General features: G+C 43.5%; 1 protein-coding gene across 2 annotated transcripts in view; it reads right to left on the reverse strand.

Moving 5' to 3' along the window:
- Positions 1 to 5,784, reverse strand: part of PPP4R2 (protein phosphatase 4 regulatory subunit 2) — a 51,037-nt gene extending 45,253 nt beyond the window's left edge. The window contains exons 1-2 of one of the 2 annotated variants that reach the window (XM_044754271.2): positions 5,452 to 5,784; positions 4,396 to 4,477 (exon numbers count right to left, since the gene is read on the reverse strand). In XM_044754271.2, coding sequence (XP_044610206.1) covers positions 4,396 to 4,477; positions 5,452 to 5,485 — 116 coding nt within the window. In that variant the 5' untranslated portion in view covers positions 5,486 to 5,784. Of the gene's footprint in view, positions 1 to 4,395; positions 4,478 to 4,626; positions 4,650 to 5,451 lie in introns of those variants that run through there. The other variant, XM_044754272.2, reaches the window with a different exon arrangement.
- Between the last annotated feature and the right edge of the window lie 17,024 nt (positions 5,785 to 22,808).

The following is a 22,808-nucleotide window of genomic DNA, read 5'->3' on the forward strand; positions in this document are numbered from 1 at the left end:
GGAGAGGAGCACACACAGAAAGGAAGGACTACAAAGGGGCATGAGGAAACTCTGGGAGTAATGGATATGTTCAATCTTGAGTGTAGTGGTAGTTTTGTGAGTGTAGATGTCAAAACTTAGCAAACTATACATATTCAATAAGTGAAGTCTACCGTATGTCAATTATACCTCAATAAAGCTGTTTTTTAAAAACAGGAATGAAGAAAAAGAATTTAGGACAAAATGACAAATACTGAAGATGTGTAAGATGATTCAACATAGGAATACAGAGTCCCTGAAAAAGAAAACCAAAGAAAATAATTCAAACAATCACTTTCCTGAAATTAAAAAGAAAAAAACTGAACATGCATACTGAAAGAGCACATCACATAGCTGAGTATACAGATCCAAAACCCCAAACACTAAGACAGTCTAGAAACATTACTGGATTTTAAAGAAAAAGAAAAAATCCTCTGGGAATCTAGGCAAAAACAGTAGGTAGTTTATAAGGTAAAGAAAATTAGATTACCATCAGATTTTTGCCAGTAACTCTTTTAAATTTGGGAAAACAATGAAATTAACACTTTTAAGTCATTCAAGGACAAAAAAAATGTGAACCCATGACCATTTCCAGTCAGACTGACCTTCAAGAACAAAGGTCACAAACTGTTAACATACAAGAATTCAAGAAATATTGTTCCTATCAGTCTGCCTGAAGAATCTACTAGAGAGTGAGCTTCAGAGAATCAAAGTGACTAAAGACAGTGACATAAGGACTGGTAGTGAGCATTAAATATAAAACTGCCGTATAACTAGAGTAAACAGTTAAAAAGGAGAGTTATGTAACAGCTACATGTTCAGATAACAGACACAACTACTGTTTTTTAATTGGGGGCTAGAAATTGGGAGAATATATGTAAAAATTTATTAACATTCTTAGTAATTACATTAGTGGTATTATTCTTAGACTCTTTGGTGTGTAATGTTAAATACAGTCAGAAATTATGAGAAATCCTAACTCTACCATCCCGTGTCCTTGAAAACCAGGATTTTTGGTGTGGAAGAAGTAAAAAACCCCACAGTCCTGATTTTGACCTGGAAGTATCAGTATGAATCACAAAGTATTTTATCTAGTCCTGTCCACTGAAGAGGCTAAAAACAATCACCAACTCAATAATAATAAACATCTCCAGGGGCTGGCCCCGTGGCCGAGTGGTTAAGTTTGCGCGCTCCGCTGCAGGCGGCCCAGTGTTTCGTTGGTTCGAATCCTGGGCGCGGACATGGCACTGCTCATCAAACCACGCTGAGGCAGCGTCCCACATGCCACAACTAGAAGAACCCACAATGAAGAATATACAACTATGTACTGGGGGGCTTTGGGGAGAAAAAGGAAAAAAATAAAATCTTTAAAAAAAAAAAAAATAATAATAAACATCTCCAGCACCCAGATTGTAGTCTTTAAAAACCATTTCCCACTAAAAGGAAGATAGCGCTTCTTGAGAAATGGCTGATTCCAGGTCTAAGGCAGGAAAAGAGCGTAGAACAAATTCTTCCACCACAAAGTAAGGAGAAGCTATCAAAGACTACTAGGATCAAGTCAAAAGGACTCTGGAATCAACTGGACCAGGCTCCCATAGGCCAAAGATGGGACAATTTGAGCATCCAAAAGAATTATTTCAGGGCCCGCCCCGTGGCCAAGTGGTTAAGTTTGCGCACTCCGCTTTGGTGCCCCAGGGTTTCACTGGTTCAGATCCTGGGTGCGGACATTCCACCGCTCCTCAGGCCACACTGGGGCGGTGTCCCACATAGCACAACCAGAGGCACTCACAACTAGAATATACAACTATGTAACGGGGGGCTTTGGGGAGAAGAAGAAGAAAAGAAGACTGGCAACAGATGTTTCCTCAGGTGCCAATATTTAAAAAAAAAAAAAAAAGGAATTATTGCAACTAAAACCCATCAAATATGTTTAAACCCATGATCGAAATCCATCAAATATTTAAATTCATGATTGAAACACACCACATATGTTTCTGTTTATTCAGCACATAATATATACTTGGCATTAAGTTAGGAACTGTTACCTTCAGACAAGTGTTACTGAAGGAAACGTCCCATTTTCAGGAGAAAATATCCTTTTCAATATAAATACAATTTTTTTTAAGTGGCCAAAAAGAACAAATTTGGGGATTGTTAGATGGATAGATACATATGTCCCTCTTCATAACCATTTGGTACCCCATGTCTTGGCATCTTTCCCAGCTTTCTAAAATTGATGTTTACAGGTAACTTCTAAAAGACTAGGAAGGAAAACTCCTCCAATGCTCTTAATTTTCCTACAATCTCCTCCTAAGAACCTATACTTCCAAATCCCAAATCTCTCTAAAGCGAAAAACACAACTGTCAAAGGAATTTTTTTAAGTGAAAAAGAAATATCCTACACATATTTCTTCTGTTAACGATTTCTTGCCATAATGTACCAAGGAAAATAAAAACAGAACGGAGTTCTTAAGCAACTCATCCATCCTAAAACATCAGAGAGATCTAACTTGTTCTTTAGATTTTCATTCTTTTGTTATAATCTTAGAATTCAGTTTAGCCATAAACAGATAACAAAAACTCTGCAAATTTCAGTATCAAAAGTTAAGACATGCCCAATTTGATTAAGAAAGAAACCCACAAGCTAAATAAAGCTAAATGTATAAACACCAGCTGCTTGAATGATAAATTTAAAAATATTTCCCAAACTCCATAAAGAATCTACCACCACCCATCAGTTTAACACAAATCACTATGAGTAAAATGTACAAACACCTAATGGGGGGAGAAGAGCTAGTTTAAGCCCTATATCAGGATAAAATAATTGTCCAGAGACACCACGTTAAATCTCCCTAGCCATGTGATGATCTCATCAGACGGGATATTAAAAAGCCTTCTTTTGGAAACTTTCGACTATTTATACATTTACAGACAATGCCAAAAAGGAAAGGCAGTTTGTACAGACCTGATAAGTTAAATAATTGATTTTAAGTATTTATTGCCAAATAGTTTGATATAATCTTATGTATCAAAATTCTGAAAGTAAAATATTTTTCCTCTTGATATTGTAGAGAGGGGTAAGTTTGGACCAACGAGCAATTCAAAAGAAACAGTGGCAATCTAAGCATTTATGATTTAGGGATTATTTTTGAAAGCTGGCATCTTGTCATTTTTAAGCTTATCTATATAAATACCAGTTATTTTGCATCAATTTTTAAAAATCAAGATGTTCTAAGAGACTATAATTCAGAGGCAAAAATGACCTTTTTCCCTAAAGGGTTCCATTTTTAAAATGTAATAAACATAAGATTGAACACATCACAGTCACACTCCTAGGCTGACTGGTAATTTTAATAAAGCACTAAGGAGGTTCAGCTTGTCTACACAAGCATTAAATAAGAGGTTTTCACCTTTTCTAAAATTAGGTGAATTATTAGAAGACTATACTACAATCATAAGCAAATCCTCTGAGAAACGAACATTTCCTAACAGTGAAAGAAATATACATCACTTGCTGAATGTTACACTCTTCTACCAGGTCTCAAAAAGAATTTTAAAAATAGGCAAGAAGTAGGGGAACCAAAAGAAAGCCCACTTACTCACACTGCACCCAAAGACGCCTCTCCCCTCCTGCTCCCCACTCCCCACTCCCCGCCCAAAGAAAAGACTACAAGGAAGTCACCAAATCCCCATCGCTCTCCACAAGTTAACTTAGCCATAGTGTGAAAACAACTCCTGCCACACAAACTACTCACAGAACAAACTGGAATGGTCCTTTTGAAAACAATCCTAACTTCATAGTGTAAGTTTCAAATTCACAACATTTGGAAACAAGCCTAACAAAATGCTGAGCACATGTAACAAGTTAGCTATCCTAGAAAGTTTACAGGACAGTCAAAACTGTAGCATCTGGAATTTGTCAGATAATCACCCTGGGTCCTCAAGAGAATAAATAGAAGTGACACTTCAAACACCCACATATATAAATATGACAACAAAAGACTGGATACAGGACAATACAAAAAAATACCACCAACAAAAGAATCTGAAACAGAATTAAAGCCACAAAATTCTGGGAATAAGCCTATTAAGGCCAAAAAATGGTTATAATGGGAATAGGCATTCTTCCTTTCTCTGGCTCTAACTAGTAACTTCTAAATGCACCGGAGAGAGAAAATTTTTTTAAAAAATTTAAAATTCATTACAGAACACTCATAAAGTAAATAAAGGATGTGCACTTAGTATAATGCTTTACATGACTGGGGCTTGTACAGTTTGGCTGGATGGATTATTCAATTCTGAAAAACACTTTTCCCCTTCCTAAGCACTTCTGAATACACATAGGTCTATAACCACGACTAAATGTTTTCGACTCACATCGTTTCTCCAGTCTTGGCTACATGACAAAGGAACTGATCCAGGACCGGACAAACTTCCTTTTTCCCTCTCTTCTCAAAATCTAAATAAGGAAAGAAAGAAAAGTCATCAGTAATTCTCAAAGTCCATCGACCACTTCCAACGCCCCCTAAAAACAAACTTTCTTCCCAGTCCTTCCTCATATTAACTAGTAAAAAAAAAAAGAAAAAAGCCTCTCAGTCACATAACCACCTTGACTCTGCCAAGTTCAACTTCCAACCTGTCACCCTCTTCCCAGGTGACAAGAATCCTCCTAAAGGGGGCACTCAACTTCTCCAGACCATCCTTAGCGCAGTGCTTCTCAAAGTGAAGGCCGCGGGAACACGGACGGCAGCTCCATCCGGGAATCCGGTGAAAACACAAACCCCAGGCCCCGACCCCCACAAACTGCTTCTGGAAGGGAGGTTCCTAAGTCTGCGTCTCGGAAAGAGACCTCCTGCAGCCGCCCCCAAAAGACTCTGGACGTCCCAGCGCAATTCCCGAAACGCGGCGATCACGCTCGTCTAAGTTCCAGAACCGCGGGGCTCAAGCCTGTTGCTCGGCAGACGAGCGATCCCGAGCAGCGAGGGCGACCGCTCGGACCGGGGACGCGGGGAGGGGGCCTCTGGAGACACTTCAAAGTTGTTTGGCCGCCCCCGCCCCACCCCCCCCCCCAGCCCCGCACTCTCTCTCTCGCCTCGACGCCCGGCGGGAGGGGGCCTGCCGGGGAGCCGAGGCCGCCGCGGAGTGGGCTGCGGGCCCACGACCTGCCCCCGGCCGGGGGAGACCGGCTGGGCCCCCGCGGCGGCGGCCCCGGCTCCCCTCCCCCGCCCAGACGCCGGCGGCCGACACAAAGCCCCGAGCGGGCGGGCGGGAGCTGCCCACAGGGCACCCCGCCCCCGGGGAGGCGGGAGGGGGATGGGAGCCGGGGCAGCGCGCCGGCCCGCGCCCGGCCGCGGCCCTCCGAGGCCCCCGGCCCGAAGGGGAGGAGAGGGGCCGCGCGGGGTGAGAGGAAGGGAGGGGGGCAGCCACCCCCACCTTTCAGCGCCTCCTGCAGCCTCTCGACGTCCATGGCTTCCCGGAGTCCCTCGCAGCCTCCGCCTCCCTCCGCGGGTCTCCCGGGGACCGGAACGCCTCCCCCCACCCCCCCGACGCCCTCCCCCTCCCTCGCACACACTCCGGCACGCAGGCGACCGGGGGGGGCACCGAAGGGAGCTGGGGGAAGCGAGCGAGAGAGCGAGACCGACAGAGCGAGCACCTCCCCGAGCCGCTACCACCAGCCCTCCAACATGGCGCCCGGCACGTCACCGCGCGCACGCTCCCCGCCGCCGTCCTCGCGCCCGCCGCGCGCCCCGACCCGGGCCCGAGTGCGCGTGCGCGGCGGAGGCGTGCCGCGAGGACCGGCCCGAGACTCGGCTGGCGCTCGCCGCGTCCGCCGCCCCCGCCGCGTCAGCCGCCCCCGCCGCGTCCGCCGCCCCCGCCGGGTCCGCCGCCCCCGCCGCGCCCCAGCGGTGCTGGAGGCTGAGTCGTCTCGGCGAGGGGCTGGAGGCTGACCCCCATGGCTTGGACTGCCTGTCATTTGCCGGCTGTGTGCCCTTGAGCTACGTACTAAGCTTCTCTGAGCCTTAATTTCCCCGTCTCTACCATCCAGTACCCACTACCCTCTTCGTTGCTGTGAGAATTAAGTGAGAGTGTGTACACAGGGCGGTCAGAGTATGCATAAACAGACACTCAGTACGACTAATAATCGAAACAAGAATGCCTCCCTGCCTGAACCCAACGTTCGTGCCTGACCCACCCTTGAAGAGAAGCAGTGCATCCCGCAAAGTGATTAAAAGCTTAGGGATGGGAACCAGCTGGATTCAAAGCCCAATGCAACTCAACTATTCACTCCTTGTGTGATCCTGGACTAGTTATTTAAACTCACGGAGCCTCAGTTTTCTCATCTACAAAATGGGGCTTTGTCAACCAGCCGTGAGGCTTGAGTGAAATGGCGAATATGAAGCAGTGAGAGCCCCGCCTGCAGCGTTGTCTGCTGGGGCCGGGACGGGAGAGGATGGTGCAAAACAAGGCCGGGCATGCCTCTCCTCGGCTGTGCACCGGGTCACTGGGAGTGGCACTCGGCTCCATGGCACTAACAACAAGTAGAACTCGTAAGCACTCAGTTAACGTGGCGGTTGTTTTCATGATCATGATTCTGATTCCATTGCGTAAGCGCCCAGGAAGTCAGAGAGGGCGGGACCTGGGACGTCCTCTCCAGCCCTGGCATTTTTACAAATAGGACAGCTGAGGCGTAGAGAGCTAGTCCGGAAAACAGCACCAGAACCCAGAACATCTGGCTCCCAGCCAGCGTGGGGACATATTTATTATCTTCTCTTGTCAGTGAGCTTTTCAAGGAAGATGCTGACTTGTTCCACCTACTCCTCTCAAATCCTAGCACAAAGCTGTGAAAGGAAGGAAGGGAGAGAGGGAGGGAGGAAAGAAGCCTATTTCTTGACTTGTCATAGAAGGTGCAAATTTGGACACAAGCATTACAACTGTTGACTGTCTTAAAAGACAGTGGCCCTGACGGTAGGTGGCAGATGTAGACAAAAGTCACTGTCACCCAAAATACTTCTCTCAATTTTGTCATCAGAGAACCAGTCCCCTGTGTCTTTAGACCCTTTTTTGTTCAGAGCAACCAGCTCAGTAACAAATCGCCTTGCAGAGGGGTGTCATAGGGTGGCATCATCAAACATTCGGCCAGCACTTACCGTTGAGTTAGTTTATTGGGGTCCGTTCCAGACTGAACAGGCCGACTCGCTTCATAGTAAAGCTCAGCCTCCACTTCTCCCCATCACCCTGTCCTCCATTCAGGCAGGTCTCTTCCTGTAAGAGCTGTGAGGGACAATACAGTTGCCACTAGCCATGTGTGGGTATTTATATTTGAATTAATTAAAATTAAATAAAATTTATAATTTGGTTCCTGAGTTCTTCAGTAAAATTCGGTTCGTCAGTCACACTAGCCACATTTCAAGTACTCAATAGCCACATGTGGCTAGTGGTTTCTGTATTATACAGCATGGATAAAGAAAATCCCATTATGGTAAAAAGTTCTTTTGGTACTTTCTGTTTAAGAACATACTATGCTAATTTCTTTCACCTTGCTTTGTCCCTTTACGTCAACTGGTCCCCTCCCTTGGGGATGCCTCAACTTCCGAACACCAGATAAAGTCCCTGACGGGACAAAGTACACACAGCAGCGGCAGCATAAGCTAATCAGAGCAAGTTTCCCCAGAGGAAGTCGTATGGAAGCTGAGACCTGAATTATGAGAGGAAGGCAGCCAAGTGAAGTGGAGAGGAGTTTTCACACAGAAAAGCCACAGGTGCATAGGCCTTGACGTGAGAGAGAAGAGCCTGGTGGGTTCTGAAGAGCCATAAGAAATTTGGTCCGAATTGAGCTGAGAGCGCAGGGCAGAAGAGGCAAGAGGTGAGGCTGAAGAATTATGCCTTCAGTTCCTTTCTTCCTCCTTCCTTGGAATTCTTCTCTAGCCAGCACGCATTCCAATGTTTGCGATTGCTAGGGCCTCCCACTGGTACTAATCCCCTTGGAGGAAAACAGAATATAAATGTGACAGCCAGCCCCCACCACTGCCCCAGTGATCCTTGCCTCCTGGGATTCCCGTCCGAGTGTAGTCTCCTCCCACAGTGAATCAGAGCTGGTCTGTGTGACCAATAAGAATATGGCAGAGGGAATGGCATTTGACTTCTGAGGTTGGGTCATAAAAGGTGCTTTGGCGTCTGCCTTGGGCTCTTGGATAGCTTGCTCTAGAAGAAGCCAGCTGCCATGTCATGAGAAGTTTAGAGCAGACCTGTGGAAAGGCCAGAGTGAAGAAGAACTGAGGCCTTGGAAGTGGGTCCTCCAGACCCCAGAAATCCTTCAGATGACTGCAGCCGCAGCTGGGCTCTGGACCACAACCTTATGAGGGATCCCAAGCCAACAGGCCCCTTGGAGGGACCATCCAAGCTGCTCCTTAATTCCTGATCCATAGAAACTATGAAAGAAGACAAATGTTTATCATTGTTCTAAGTTTCCAAATTCTGGGATAATTTGTTACACAGCAATAGACAACTAATATAACAAGTGAAAATATTAATAGTAATATCTAACATTTATTAAGCATTTTCTATATGTCTAGCATTCTTCTAAGCACTTTACAAAAATACCTAATTTAATCCTTGCAAAACATCCTATGAGATAGGTGATATTATTATCCCCACTTAACAGAAGAGAAAACTGAGGTATAAAGAGGTGAACTAACTTACCCAAGGTCACACAACTATACAGGGAAGTGACTGACCCATGATTCAAACCTAGACTGACTTCAAAGCCCCCAGACACTTTCTTGTCCTCAAGAAGGTTGCAAACTACCGGGAGGAATAAGAATACACTGTAAGAGTAGAGTTTGGTGTATCAGGTTATAGATTCTAATGCAGAGTAGAAGGCAAATGTGCAAACTGGGTGGTCAGAGCCCTTCGAAATCTCTTCCACGCAGGAATACAAGTTTCTCTTTAGAAAGGCCTTGCTTAAAAACTGGAAAAGATGTGCACCCACAGAGAAGAGCCTTCCAGGCAGAGGGAATGATATTCACCAGGCAAACGGTCCTTGAGGGCCTCCGGGGTGCAGGGAGAAGATATGCATAGAATCTCTTTTCCCCACGGAGCTCATGGTCTAATGGAGGAGATGGACCTTAAATAAACACAAACCAGACATCAGCATGGAAGACTGGCCTTTTGCTCCAGGAGAATGCAAGCGGGAAAAAGCCTGAACTTGAGAAGACACAGAGTGGGAGGTGGAAGGTGGAGACAGAAAGAGAAGTGTGAAAGAGAAAGCAGCTGGGACCATGTGAGAGAAAATGTTCCAGGATCTTCTTATAACCCCAGAGAGAATTACTGGAGTTTGACCATCCCTCTGAGATGAGTCTGTGCGGAGGGACAAGAAGAGGGGATTGAGGAAAAGTCTAGAAAAATCATACCCTGTCTACAAGAGTTGGAGGGCAGGGAACAGACTGGGTTAAAATACCACTACAGAAAGCCTTGGAGGCTCTTTGATTCTCGTGGCCTTTTCTTCACGCTTTTGGGACTTTATTTGCATATCATAATGGGTGCCAGGATGAAGCTGAGGTAGGAAGGGGGACAAAGTAAGGTGAAACAATTTTCTAAACAGTTAAGAGGGTAGCTTCACATATCCTCAGGGTTAACTTTTTTCCAGAGACTCTCAAAAGCTAACAGATTTTTGTTGGAAATAATGGTAAACAGAGAGTCTGCTCAGAAAGACTCCAGTTGCTTCCTGTGGTGCCACCGTGGTATGATTGCCACTGGTGCCCACGTTGAGTCGAAGAGCAGTGTTAGTTAAGAAAGGAGGCTGGCAAAGAGTGCTACTGCTGAGGTGGATGACGTCGTTAAGTTTGACTACCAGTAATGGGAGTTCGCTTCAAATCGTGTGAAAGAAAACGGGAATTTGTTAGGAGAATAGGGTATTCCACAGCCTCCAGGACTCTCACTGAACCCAGTAGCCATTCTCTTCTTCAGCTCTGCACCTTCCTTTCTCTCTCTGAATCAGTGTTCACTGCTCACAAATAGATGTCCTCGTTTCCAGTGACTTGGTGAGACAACTGAGTAGCATCTCTCAGTCACAACCAGAGTATCTTGGGCCAAGTGTCCACTCAGCTGTGGCAGGGAGAGTGCAGGGGCTCCTAGGGTAAACCTGAATGCTTTGGCTGTGGATGTGGGGCCGCGAGGCCAGGCAATGGAGAGTTCCCAGAGAAGTAGGGGGAGCGGTGGCCAGAGACCCCCTAACCAAACTCACACAGGAGGCAAGATGGTGCCATGTGGAGCCCAAGCAAATAGAACCTGAGAGAAAGTTCGTCCTAACTGAGGGTGTCATTTAGAAACTGAATCGCGTCCCCATGTGAGAGTACACTCCTCCTTTGTGTGCAGGAAATGGCATCTCCCTTCTCCATCAGGCGGGACTAGATGGACACTAATCAATTCTTGCTTTCACTTTTTAGACTAGTCAATCTCTCTCTCTCTCCATACACACAAACACACACACACACACACACACACACACATGCATATTATATGTAAATATACTCTGATGGTTAATTTTATGTGTCAACTTAACTGGGCCACAGAGTGCCCAGATATTCAGTCAAACATTATTCTGGGTGCTTTTGGAGAGAAACATTTTTTTTTTTTTTGAGGAAGATTAGCCCTGAGCTAACATCCATGCCCATCTTCCTCTACTTTATATGCGGGACGCCTACCACAGCATGGCTTGCCAAGCGGTGCCATGTCCACACCCAGGATCTGAACCAGTGAACCCCAGGCCACCGAAGCAGAACGTGCACACTTAACCACTGCACCATCCGGCTGACCCCTGGAGAGTAACATTTAAATCAGGCTAAGCAAAGCAGCTTGCCCTCCTAAATGTGGGTGGGCCTCACATTCAGTCAGTAAAGGCCTGACTAGAACAAAAAGGCTGACACTCACTCCCTTGATGAGTAACAGAGAATTCTTCCTGCCTGATGGCTTTCAAACTGGGACATTGGCTTCTTTTCCTACCTTTGGACTCAAACGGGATCTTTGACTCCTCCTGGGTCTCAAGTCTGCTGGCCTTTGGATGAGAACTGCACCATTGGCTCTCATGGGTCTCCAGCTTGTAGAATGACCCTGCAGATCTTGGGGCTTGCTAGCCTGCATAGTCACGAATTATTATAAGCCAATTCCTTAGAATAAATACACACACACTCACATAGGCACACACATACACACATCTAACTAGTTCTGTTTCTCTGCAGAACCCTGACTAATACATATGCATACGCATATATAGACACACACACACGCACACAATATTCAGTAATTGAGTATGATAAAATTGAACAATGTACTGATTAGGAGAAAAGGGTCTAAAATCAAACCTGGGTTTAATTCCTGGCTTATCACTTCCCAGGTGTGTGTAAACAATTAATATCAAAATGCCCCAGTTTCCTCATCTGCAAACTAGAGTTAACAGTGGTACCTCACTCACAGGTTTGCTGTGAGGATTAAGCAAGTGATTTGACTCAATCAGCGTTGGCTATTGTTGTTACTTAGGTTAAGAATTACAAAAATAATATTTGTGATTTTGTTTCCTTTTTCTTTTGAACTCATTTCAAACTCACAAAAAAGCTGCAAGTACAATACAAAGAACATTTTGTTTCTAAACCAGTGAGGAGTAAGTTGTCCAACACACACCCCAAAACCCCTTTAGTAAGCAATTCCTACAAGGCCATTCTGCTACATAACCATAGCAGTATCAAGATCAGAAAATTAGCATTGATACATTACCTCCGTCTGATCCTCAGACCCTCTTTAAATTGTACCAATTGACTCAATAATGTCCTTCCTAGGAGGATTGAGTCCTTTTAAATTGTACCAATTGACTCAATAATGTCCTTCCTAGGAGGATTGAGTCCTGGACCGTGTGTTGCGTTCAGCTGTCTCTTTAGTCTCCTTCAGGCTGAGAGAGTTCCTCCGTCTTCCCTTGACTTTCATTGCCTTGATCCTGTTGAAGATTACCATTGCAGACAGTCCCTCATTTTGGGTTTCTGTGACATTTCCTTGTGATTAGATTCAGGTGATGCATCTCGGGCAGGAATGTCATAGAAGGGATGCTGTGTTCTCGTTTCATCCTAGTGGGTGGCCCACAATTTCGGTTTGTCCCATGATTGATGATGCTCGTTTTGATCATGTGATTGGGGTCGCGCCTGCCAGATTTCTCCTCTGTAGGATTGCTCTTTTCCCCTTTGTAACCGTATGTTTCCTGTGACTGCTGTAACAAGTGACCACAAACTGGGGGGTTTAAAACAACAGAAATGTGTTCTCTCACAGCTCTGGAGGCCAGAGTCTGAGATCAGGTGTCAGCAGGGCCTGGAGGCTCTAGGGGAGAAGCTGTTCCTTACCTCTTCCAGCTTCGGCTGTCCCTTGAAGTGTGGCTGCATCACTTCCACCTCTGCCTCTCCGGTCACATTGCCTCTCCTTCTGTCTGTCAAGTCTCCCTTGACCTTATTCTTAAAAGGACACTAGCTATTGGATTTAGGGTTCACCTAGCTAATCCAGGATGATCTCCTCAGCTCAAGATTCTTAAACTATATCTACAAAGACTATTCTTCCCAATAAGGTAATAATCACAGGTTCCAGGGATCAGGATGTGGGCGTATCATTTTGGGGGCTACCATTTAGTCCATTATAGCAATTAAAATTGTTTTGTGGGGAGGTACTTTGAAACTATGTAAATATCTCTTTCTCATCAAACTTTCACGCTTGAGTTTTCACATCCATTGATATTTCTTGGCTGAATTAATTATTATTATGATGGTTGCCAGATGGTGGTTTTCTAATTCCGTCATTCCTTTTACATTTATTACTTGGCGTTCTAACATAAGGGAAGCTTCTTCTTCTCTCATTTATTCATTTTCTAAAATTTATATTAGTTTGGACTCATGGATTCCTATTTTATTCAATGGGTTATGATCCATTACTATCATTATTTCTTTTGATACCTAAATTGTCCTGAACTTGGCCAGTGGGAACTCCTTCAAGCTGGCTTCTGCCTCCTTCTGACACATCTCCATCATTCTTGGACCACTTCTTTATTTTCTGGTACAAAAAGCTATTCCAGGCTCATCTTGCATCTCCCCTTCCTCACCTGTGAAATTAGCCATTTCTCCAAGTCCCGATTCATTTTAGTGGTGACTACTATTTAGGAATGTAGATGGGGCTGCTAGGGTATTCATTGCCGTTGGGATGTCATTGCTCCCAGGCCCTACTGACAGACAGAGCTAGAGAATATATACATGTATTCATATACACATCCACATTCATATATGTATTTATTTCTATATCTATCTATATAAACATATATATTTATTTATAGAAAAATATGAGTTCACATCTTCCAGTTCCAATCCAACACTGGAGGATTCATTCTAGTTTTCTCCCTTTCCATATGTTTAACTCCAATGGTAAAGATCCTAGCTGCCATTATCCTCAATATATTGACTTACTGGATCAATCTCCACAGTATGAAACTGACCTGTTACCACTGCCAATGCTTTAACAGTTGCCCTTCTCACCTCTCTTGGGCTCTGACACCCTGCACCAGGCTTCCTTCCCCCACCCCCTTGCAGATTCCTATTCTTCTCGGCTACACCTGACTGGTTTTAGACGGAATTATTCTGGAAGGAAGGGTAAAAATTATTAGTATTTATGATAATAATAATAGTAATAAAAGTAATTTTTTTTTTGAGGAAGATTAGCCCCGAGCTAACATCTACCACCAATCCTCCTCTTTTTGCTGAGGAAGTTTAGCTCTGAGCTAACATCTGTGCCCATCTTCCTCTATTTTATACGTAGGATGCCTGCCACAGTGTGGCTTGATGAGTCATGAGCAGGTCCACACCCGGGATCCGAACCAGCAAACCTCAGGCCACCGAAGCGGAGTGTGTGAACTTAACCACTGCACCACCAGGCTGGCACCTAAAAGTAATTTTTAATTCCTCAAATAACTCATAAATAATGTTTCATAAAGCAACTCAAAGAATACAGGGCAAGCCAAAGTCTCTTATCCCCGTCTCCCGCACCCGACACCCACCGCAGCTATGCGGAGCATTATGAGTTTGCTGTGAGACTTTCTAGATGTTTATTTGGTGTGTATGTGTCTCACCTGTGTTATTACAACAGGCTGCAATAGTTCTCCTGCCTTCTATCCTTGCTTTCCTTCAATTTATTTTCAACACAGCAGCCAGGGTCCTTTTGGGAAGAAGATCAGATCACATCACACCTCTGCTCAAATCCCTGTGTTGCTGCTCGTCTCACTCAGAGTAAAAGCCACTGTTCTTACAGTGAGCCTCTCTTGGGTCCTAGAGGCATGATCTGCCACTCCCCTCCCTCTAACCTCATCTCCTACCACTGCCAGGAGCCCTTCTTTAAGCTGTTCCAGCCTCACTGGCCTCAGCGGTGTACCCTTAACCTGTGGGTACTCACCCTGCGTACGACATTGCCCTGGCTCTTCCTTCTGCCTGATCATTCTTCCCTGGGACAGCTGTGTGACCCCCCCCACCTCCTCCAGATCCACCTTCTCAAGGAGGCCTCCCCTGACCACACTAAGTGACATGCCGCCCTCCGCACTTCCCTGCATTCTTGACCTGTCTCTTTTGCTTATCGCCTTTCCCATCTCCTAACATGTTACATAATTTCCTTTTAAAATTATGTGTGCTGTGTGTCCCTGCATTCCTAGAACACAGCACCCCGAGAAGAGGAAACTATGTTTTGTTCACTGATTGTTCTCAAGTGCCTTGAAGCCTTGCACCGTGTCTGTACACCATAAGTGCTCAATAAATAAATACTTGTTTCATAAACACATTTTGAAGTAGTTATTTTTGGCTTAATTTTTTCTCTTTCTCTCTCTAAATAATAACATATTTTTCTGCAATTTTATTTTTTTTTTACTTAATATGTTTTGGGATCTTTCCACTTTATTTTATAAATACTAATTTAAATCTTATTTTACTTAGTAGTTTGGAGTATAGATGGAATATTATTTAACCAGTCCTCTATGAATAAGATATAGGACTATCCAGTTTTGCTCTATTATAAACAAGATCTTGGATAATTCAAGCATCAGTGTCCTCTTTTATAAAATAGAGACAGTATTCACCTCATAAAAGACTGAGGCCTCATAAAAGACCCAGATCCTGGGGTAGTGCCAGACAAATCTTTTATTGTGTTTTTATATCATTATTATTCTTACCTGTGCTGCTGCTGGTATTACTACAAGACTCTCTGTGCCTATGGAACACGATTGTGGTAGGAGAGCAATTGCTGGATAGGTGCCTTTTTCATTGATACCGCCAACTGACTCCCTCAAACAGCGCTGTCACCCTCCCAGAGTGTGTAAGTGTACACATTGTTTGTGGGCTCAGTAATTTTTGTCAATCTGATGGGTAAAAAAACGAATCCTTCTGTGTTGTTTTGATTTTCATTTCCAAGTTTTATCAGTTGGTTGCAGCATTTTCTCCTGTATTCTTTGCCCAAGTATATAGTTTCATCTTTCTTTACATTTCAGTCCCTAAAGACAGACCATCCAAAGTCACATTGATTGGATTTGGCTATTTTCTGGGTTGTCACAAGATATGTCACTTCTGCAACTGCCTGTGGATTTTGTTACAGTGTCACCACTCCAGAAGGGGAGAGGTCAGGTGGTGAAAGGATCAGCCTCTGTCAGCAGAGGCACAGGCTTGGACCCCAGGAAATTCTCAGGGCTGAATATTTCCTGAGTGCATAGTTTATGCCAGGAACTGGTCTGTGGAGACAGCGGTGAACAAGGCAGACAGGATCCCGGCCCTCATGGATCTTGCACTCTAGTGGAACAGATAAACATGAAGGAAGTAGACAGTTATGCAAAAGCCCAAGAATTGTAGATTGTAGTAAGTGCTTTGGAGGAAATAAACAGGATATTATGGTATGAGAGCCATATGGGGGGCCACTTTGGACTGGGTGATCAGGGGAGGTCTCTCAGAAGAGGTGACATTTGGGTTGAGACCTGAAAATGTTGAGGAAGAGCTAAGGAAACAAAAGATGCAAAGGCTCTGAGACAGGAAAGGGTGTGGTCTGTTCAAGGAAGCTGCAAGAGAGTCAAAGCGTAGTGGGTGAGGGGAGAGCAGAGCAAGGATAAGTGAGGGAGAAGCCAGGCACTGTGAGTCTCCCTAAGCCAGCTAAGAAGTTTGCTTTTCATCTTAAGGGTGATAGAGTGTGGAATGTTTTTAGCAAGGAAATGGCACGACCCAGTTTATGCTTGTCAAAATCACCATGGTTTCTTGTCCAGTCTTCCTTTCTAGGAGCTCCGAATGGCACATTCCTCTTGTAGTGATTTCCCAGTTCCTGTCATTCCCCTCTAGCATCCTAACATCTACAACTGAGAACATGCCACTTAGATCTGTCAGTCTCAAAATTTAGAGCGGTTAGAATTACTTGGGAGCTTGATAAAAATGGGTGTTCTGGGTGCTTGCCCCAGAGATGCTGACTTAGCCGGCCTGGAGTGGGAGCCAGGAGCCCTCAGTCTAGAAAACTCCTAGGTCAGTGTTTCTCAGACTTCAGTCTGCATCAGAACTACTTGGAGGGCTTATCAAAACACAGATTACGGGCCTCACCCCCAAAGTTTCTGATTCAGTAGGTCTGGAGTAGGGCCCAAGGATCTTGATTACTAAGAAGTTTCTAGGTCATATTGATGCTGCTGGTCCAGGAACCACACTTTAAGAACCACTGCCCAGTGTGATTCTAATAAAGGTGACTCCTGGGCCGACACTTTGAGAAACACAGGCTCTCCAGGGACTAAAGCTAATCTTACCAGTATGTCATAAAGGGCCTTCATAGTATGCCCCCAGCCCATCTTTCTGGCCTCAGCTTGTTCCATCCACTCTCTGCCCTGGGTCACCCGCTAGCATTCCTTGCTCTTGGCAGAAAACTTCTCACCATGCCTGGAACTTGTTGTGACTGTGCACACCTCCAGGCCTTTGCACATGCTGTTCCATCTCCTTGCCATGCCCTTTCCCCAAACATTCCCTTAAGACTCTGCTCAGGGGCCGCCCAGTGGCGCAGCGGTTAAGTGCGCATGTTCTGCTTCAGCTGCCCGGGGTTCACCAGTTTGGATCCCAGGTGCGGACATGGCACCACTTGGCATGCCATGCTGTGGTAGGTGTCCCACATGCAAAGTAGAGGAAGATGGGCACGGATGTTAGCTCAAGGCCAGTCTTCCTCAGCGAAAAGGAGTAGGATTGGCAGCAGTTAGCTCAGGGCTAATCTTCCTCAAAAAAAAAAAAAAGACTCTGCTCAAATGTTATCTCTTTTGTGTTGGGTGTCCCTCAACTGTCTGCTAGATGATAATTGCTTCTTTCATTGGATTGCTTAACACTTTGTATATATCTCTAACATAGGGCTTGAAAACTTTTTTGATCAAGACCTGTAGTAAAAAGTTCATTTTATATTGCAACCTAATAAACATATACCAATATACAACATAAAATTAAAATACGATTTTATAGAACAATGCTTATCTTAATATGCACTCTGATATTCTATTTCATTTTTTAAAAAAGGCTGGCTGTGACTTTTTAAATTGACTGTGAAACATACAGCTCTGATATCACATATAATTTTCTCATCTCCCATTATAATTATTTTCATATTTATCTCCTCAATTAATGTGTAATCTATTTGAAGGTTGGGGTTGTATCTTATTCATCATGTGTCTCTGAAGCTTACTAAGGACTTAGCACTTAATAGATACTTGATAAATATTTATTTATTGAATGAATGAATACAAGGCCTATCCAGCATTGATCCAAACATTGATGTCTAGCTAAACACAAGTCAGTTGACTCAACTGTTGAATCAACTGGGTGCCCATATGGAAATCAATGAATGTCAACCCTTATCTCTTGCCATACATAAAAATTAACTCAAAAATGGGCCATGTATCCTCACAATACTGAGAGAGAAATCATATCTTTCATGTTTCTTCTTTTAAGAATCCACATTCAAGAGCTAATTACTTCCCAAAGGCCCCACCTCCCAAAACACTCACATTGGGGGTTAGGATTTCAACATATGAATTTTGGGGGTACACAAACGTTCAGTCCATAAAAGTATAAAACCTAAAACTATAAAATTTCTTGAAAAAGACACAGGATAAAATTTTTGCAACTTGGGATAGGCAATCATTTCTTAAAATGAAAAGCATAAAACGAAAAAGAAAAAGTTGATAAATTGGACTTTACCAAAATAAAAACTTCTGTTCTTAGAAAGACACTGTTAAAAAAGTGAAAAGGCTAGCTACAGACTAAGAAAAAATATTTGCAACACCTATATCAAAGGATTTGTGTCTAGAATATGTAAAGACTCCCAAAACTCAATAATAAGAGTTGAACTACACAGTTTTTAAAAAATGGGCAAAAGTTTCGAACAGATATGTTACCAGTGAAGACATACGAATGTCAAGTAAACACACGAAAGGAGGCTCAACATGATTAATCAGTAGGAAAAGGCAACTTAAAACCACAATGAGATACCACTTCATACTCACTAGATTGGCTAAAATTAAAAAGATGGGGGCTGGCCCGGTGAGGTAGTGGTTAAGTTTGCACACTCCACTTCAGTTGCCTGGGGTTCGCCAGTTCAGATCCCAGGTGCAGACCTATGCACCATTTGTCAAGCCATGCTGTGGCAGGCATCCCACACATAAAGTAGAGGAAGATGGGCACGAATGTTAGCTCAGGGCCAATCTTACCCAGCAAAAAATGGAGGATTGGCAGCAGATGTTAGCTCAGGGCTAATCTTCCTCAAAAAGAAAAAAAAAAGATTGTCCACACAATCCTGGCAAGGATGTGGAGCTACTCGAACTACTAGCAGAAATGTAAATGGTACAGCCAACTGGAAAACAGTTTAGCAGTTTCTTGAAAAGTTAAACATACACCACCATACTACTCACCCAATCCACTCCTAATTTTTACCCAAGAGAAATGAAAAAATACATCCAAAACCTTGCTCGTGAATGTCCATAACAGCTTTATCTGTAATAGCCAAAAACTGAAGACAAGCAAATCCATGAACAACAGAATAAATAAACAAATGAGAGTTAATCCATAGAAAGAAATATTACTCAACAATAAAAAAGAATGAACTATCGATACACGCAACAATATGGATGAATCTCAACTACGCCAAGTGAAGGAAGCCAAACAAAAGGAGTACACACTGTAAGATTCCACTTACACAAAACTCTAAAAAATGAAAACTCACATGTAGTAGCTGAAAACACATCAGTGGTTAGCTGGGGATGCAGGTGGGGGAAGGGATGGATCGAAAGGGGTAAGAAGAGCATTTTAGGAGTGATGAAAATATTGGTTATCTTGATTGTGGAGATGCTTTCGAGGAAGCATACATAAGTCAAAACCAATCAAATTGTACCTTTTAAATTTGACTAGCTTATTGTATTTCAATTACACCCTACCAAAGTTGTTCAAAAATATTAATGACTAGCTAAACACAGGTCATAAATGCAAAAACAAAAGTCCTAGTCTAAAATATGATGCATTTCAAATGAGTACCTTAAAAAGGGAAATAAAGGATAATAGAACTCAAAGCATCTGGGGTTCTTTGGAGTTAAAATAAATCACACAACTATGTTACTATTCATAATACAATTAACATAACAGCCATGCCACAGACTGGAGTGTAAATGCTACAAACCTTGAGTATGTAAAATAATAATGGCTAATAAAATCTAGTGATTGGAGAAAAGTAAATAGGAGGATATATAAGAATTCTAATTTCCAAATATTTTGTGCAAGGAATTAATTCAAATTTTCCAAAATGGAAACAAGAAGGAAGAGGAGGAGGGGAAGAGGAAGGAGAAGAATTATTCTCATAATAAGTAAAATAAGATTATAGTATAATTTAAATTCAATTTTTTATTAACAAAAACATTTATCAGGGGCTGGCCCCGGGGTGCAGCAGTTAAGTGTGCACGTTCCGATTCGGCGTCCTGGGGTTCGCCCGTTGGGATCCCGGGTGCAGACATGGCACCACTTGGCAAGCCATGCTGTGGTAGGGGTCCCACACATAAAATAGAGGAGGATAGGCATGGATGTTAGCTCAGGGCCAGTCTTCCTCAGCAAAAAGAGGAGGATTGGTGGCAGATGTTAGCTCAGGGCTAATCTTCCTCAAAAAAACAAAAAAAGACCCCAAAACAACAAAACCAAATTTATCAGTTGCAGATGATGCAACAAATATTTGAGTGCAAGTGGTGTATTTGGGGGCCAAATTCAAGGAAACACTGGTAGAAGACTGGGGAAGTGAAATAGCGAAGGGAAGGAAGCCAATAAAGAATATATTGCCAGGGAAGTTACTACTGTGCCTGAGTGGTTAAAGTTCCATGCGCTCTGCTTCAGTGGTCCGGGTTCACAGGTTCAGATCCTGGCATGGACCTGCTCCACTCATCAGCCGTGCTGTGGAGGCATCCCACATACAAAATAGAGAAAGACTGGCACAGATGTTAGCTCAGGGCTAATCTTCCTCAAGCAAAAAAAAAAAGAGGAGGATTGGCAATAGCAATGGATGTCAGCTCAGGGCCACTCTTCCTTACCAATAAACCCTGCAAAAAACAGTTTTAAACATTTAATAGACCAAAGCTGGTATCAGCCCTTTCATTTTTCCTTCAACTCTGTATGCTTGCAATCATTTCTAATAACTATAATTTAGACGCAGGAGAATTCAATTTCCTAATATGACATTCAGACTCGCTTTGTCACTAGACCCAAAGTAGCAATCCTAAAAAAAGGAAATGCTATTATTTTGATAAACACCAATTGCTCAGTAAAGAGACAGGCACAGGCATTCCCAGGAGTCTCTTTATAGTCATAGCCTAAGAAGACACATCTACACTCATGATTTTGACCATCACCTCCGGGCGTCTCTGTGGACTGTGGAGTTGAGGAATGGTGGTAAAACATTCTCACCCAACAGATCAAGTGTATGAGAATGCACCTCCCCCCTCAAAATCATCCATTCATATTAGGTTGTTGAATCATTTCTGGTATGAGGGCTTTGTTTGGTTAATGGTAGGTCTCAATGAGGGTGAAAAGATATATTACAGTTGTTTTAAAATGTACACCAGGAGGACAATTTTCTTGATGCTTTGACCCAGGCTGGCAGTACCATTTTCCAGCTGGACGCAGAGACAATGTATTTTTCCAAAGATGGAATGATTCTATTGAAATGACATGAAAATTTTATGGCTAGAATCCTGGATGGATGTGTGGTTTTCAATAAAATATTAATGAAAAAAGCCTTGTTAAAATGATACATTTCCCTTGGCATCATTGGAGCGTTTGAACCCAAAGCGATATCTGGATTTTTCACTTACTTGAGCCAATACATTTTTTTTTTTTTTATTCTGTACTAGTTTGAGTTGTGTTTGCTGTCATCTGCAATTTAAAGAGTTTTAACCAATATAGAAATTGGTACCAGGAGTGGGGTGGTTTCCAGGCAGCTGAAATCCCACAAATATCTACAACAGAGCTGTAAAGAACAGATTATGGAGACAGCATTTAAATAGAAAGGAGCTTAAACATGATCTGACCCAACCATGTCATTTTATGGGCAAGTAAATAAATCTCCAAGAAATTAAATGAATCAATATACTTTCAACGAATGAGACTTTATACGATAGGTTGTTATGGCCCAGGACCCTGAACATTTACAGGAAAAATTGTTTTTGAGAACAACACTCAAAATCAATACAGTGTGTTGTGAAGCTTTGAGGACAGGTATTGGTCCCAGTTCATGATGCAACAGAATCACTTCAAGGAGCTTTGTGTCTAGTGGGGAAGGCAGTCAAAAAACTAATGGTTTTACCCAAATAAGTATTGTGACTGTTATAATACATACTGCAAAGAAAAAGTGCAGGATGATATGAGGGGATATAAGAGGAGGACCTGCTCTGATATGGAGGCCCAGATGAGGCTTCCATAAGGAAATGATGTTTCAATGGAGACCTGAAGGATAGGAGAAATTTGCCAGGTGAATTTGCAGGGTGGAGGATTCCAGGCATGTGCAAAGCGCCTGTGGTGGGAAAGCTGGGCTTCTTAAAGGAAGAGAAATCAAACCAGCCTAAGTGGAAGTTAGTGATGTGGGAAAGAGTAGCTCCAGAAGAGGGTAGGAAGATAGGTAGGACGTAGATGACAGAGGGACTTTCTGAGATGTTTGGAAAGGAGCTTGGATATTATCCTGAGAGCAAAGGGGAAGCACTGAAGGGCCTTACACAGGCTGAGGGTGAGTTACGGCTTTGGGTGGGGGGTGGGGTGGGGTGGGGGGGGCGGCCAGAGTGAATGCAGAGATAAGAGAAGCATTAGAACAACAACCCAGGGATCCAGAGAGTAAAGGTTTGCATGGAGACGACAGTGCAGATAAACAGAGGAAGCTGACTCAGTCAATATTCAGGAGGTAGGAGCAATACATTCTCTTTTTTTATGTACTAGTTTGAGTTGTGTTTGCTGTCACTTGCAATTCAAAGGGTTTTAACTACTACAGAAGTAGGCACCAGGAGTGGGGTACCAGAAGAGGAGAAGTAACAGTTTAGCGATGAAGGCGATGTGAAATTCGGGGAGAGGGAGGAGACAAGAGCAATGGGCAGGTTTCCGGGATAAGGCAGGAGGTGGATGTTGGCGACATTTACTGACTGATGGAACAATGGAGGAGGAGAAGGAAGGGGAACTGAGACTGACGCAGGAGAGGAGGGCTACTTCTGAGCT

The sequence above is a fragment of the Equus asinus genome, chromosome 21 (genome assembly GCF_041296235.1).
Source record: "Equus asinus isolate D_3611 breed Donkey chromosome 21, EquAss-T2T_v2, whole genome shotgun sequence".
NCBI classification, from domain to species: domain Eukaryota; kingdom Metazoa; phylum Chordata; class Mammalia; order Perissodactyla; family Equidae; genus Equus; species Equus asinus.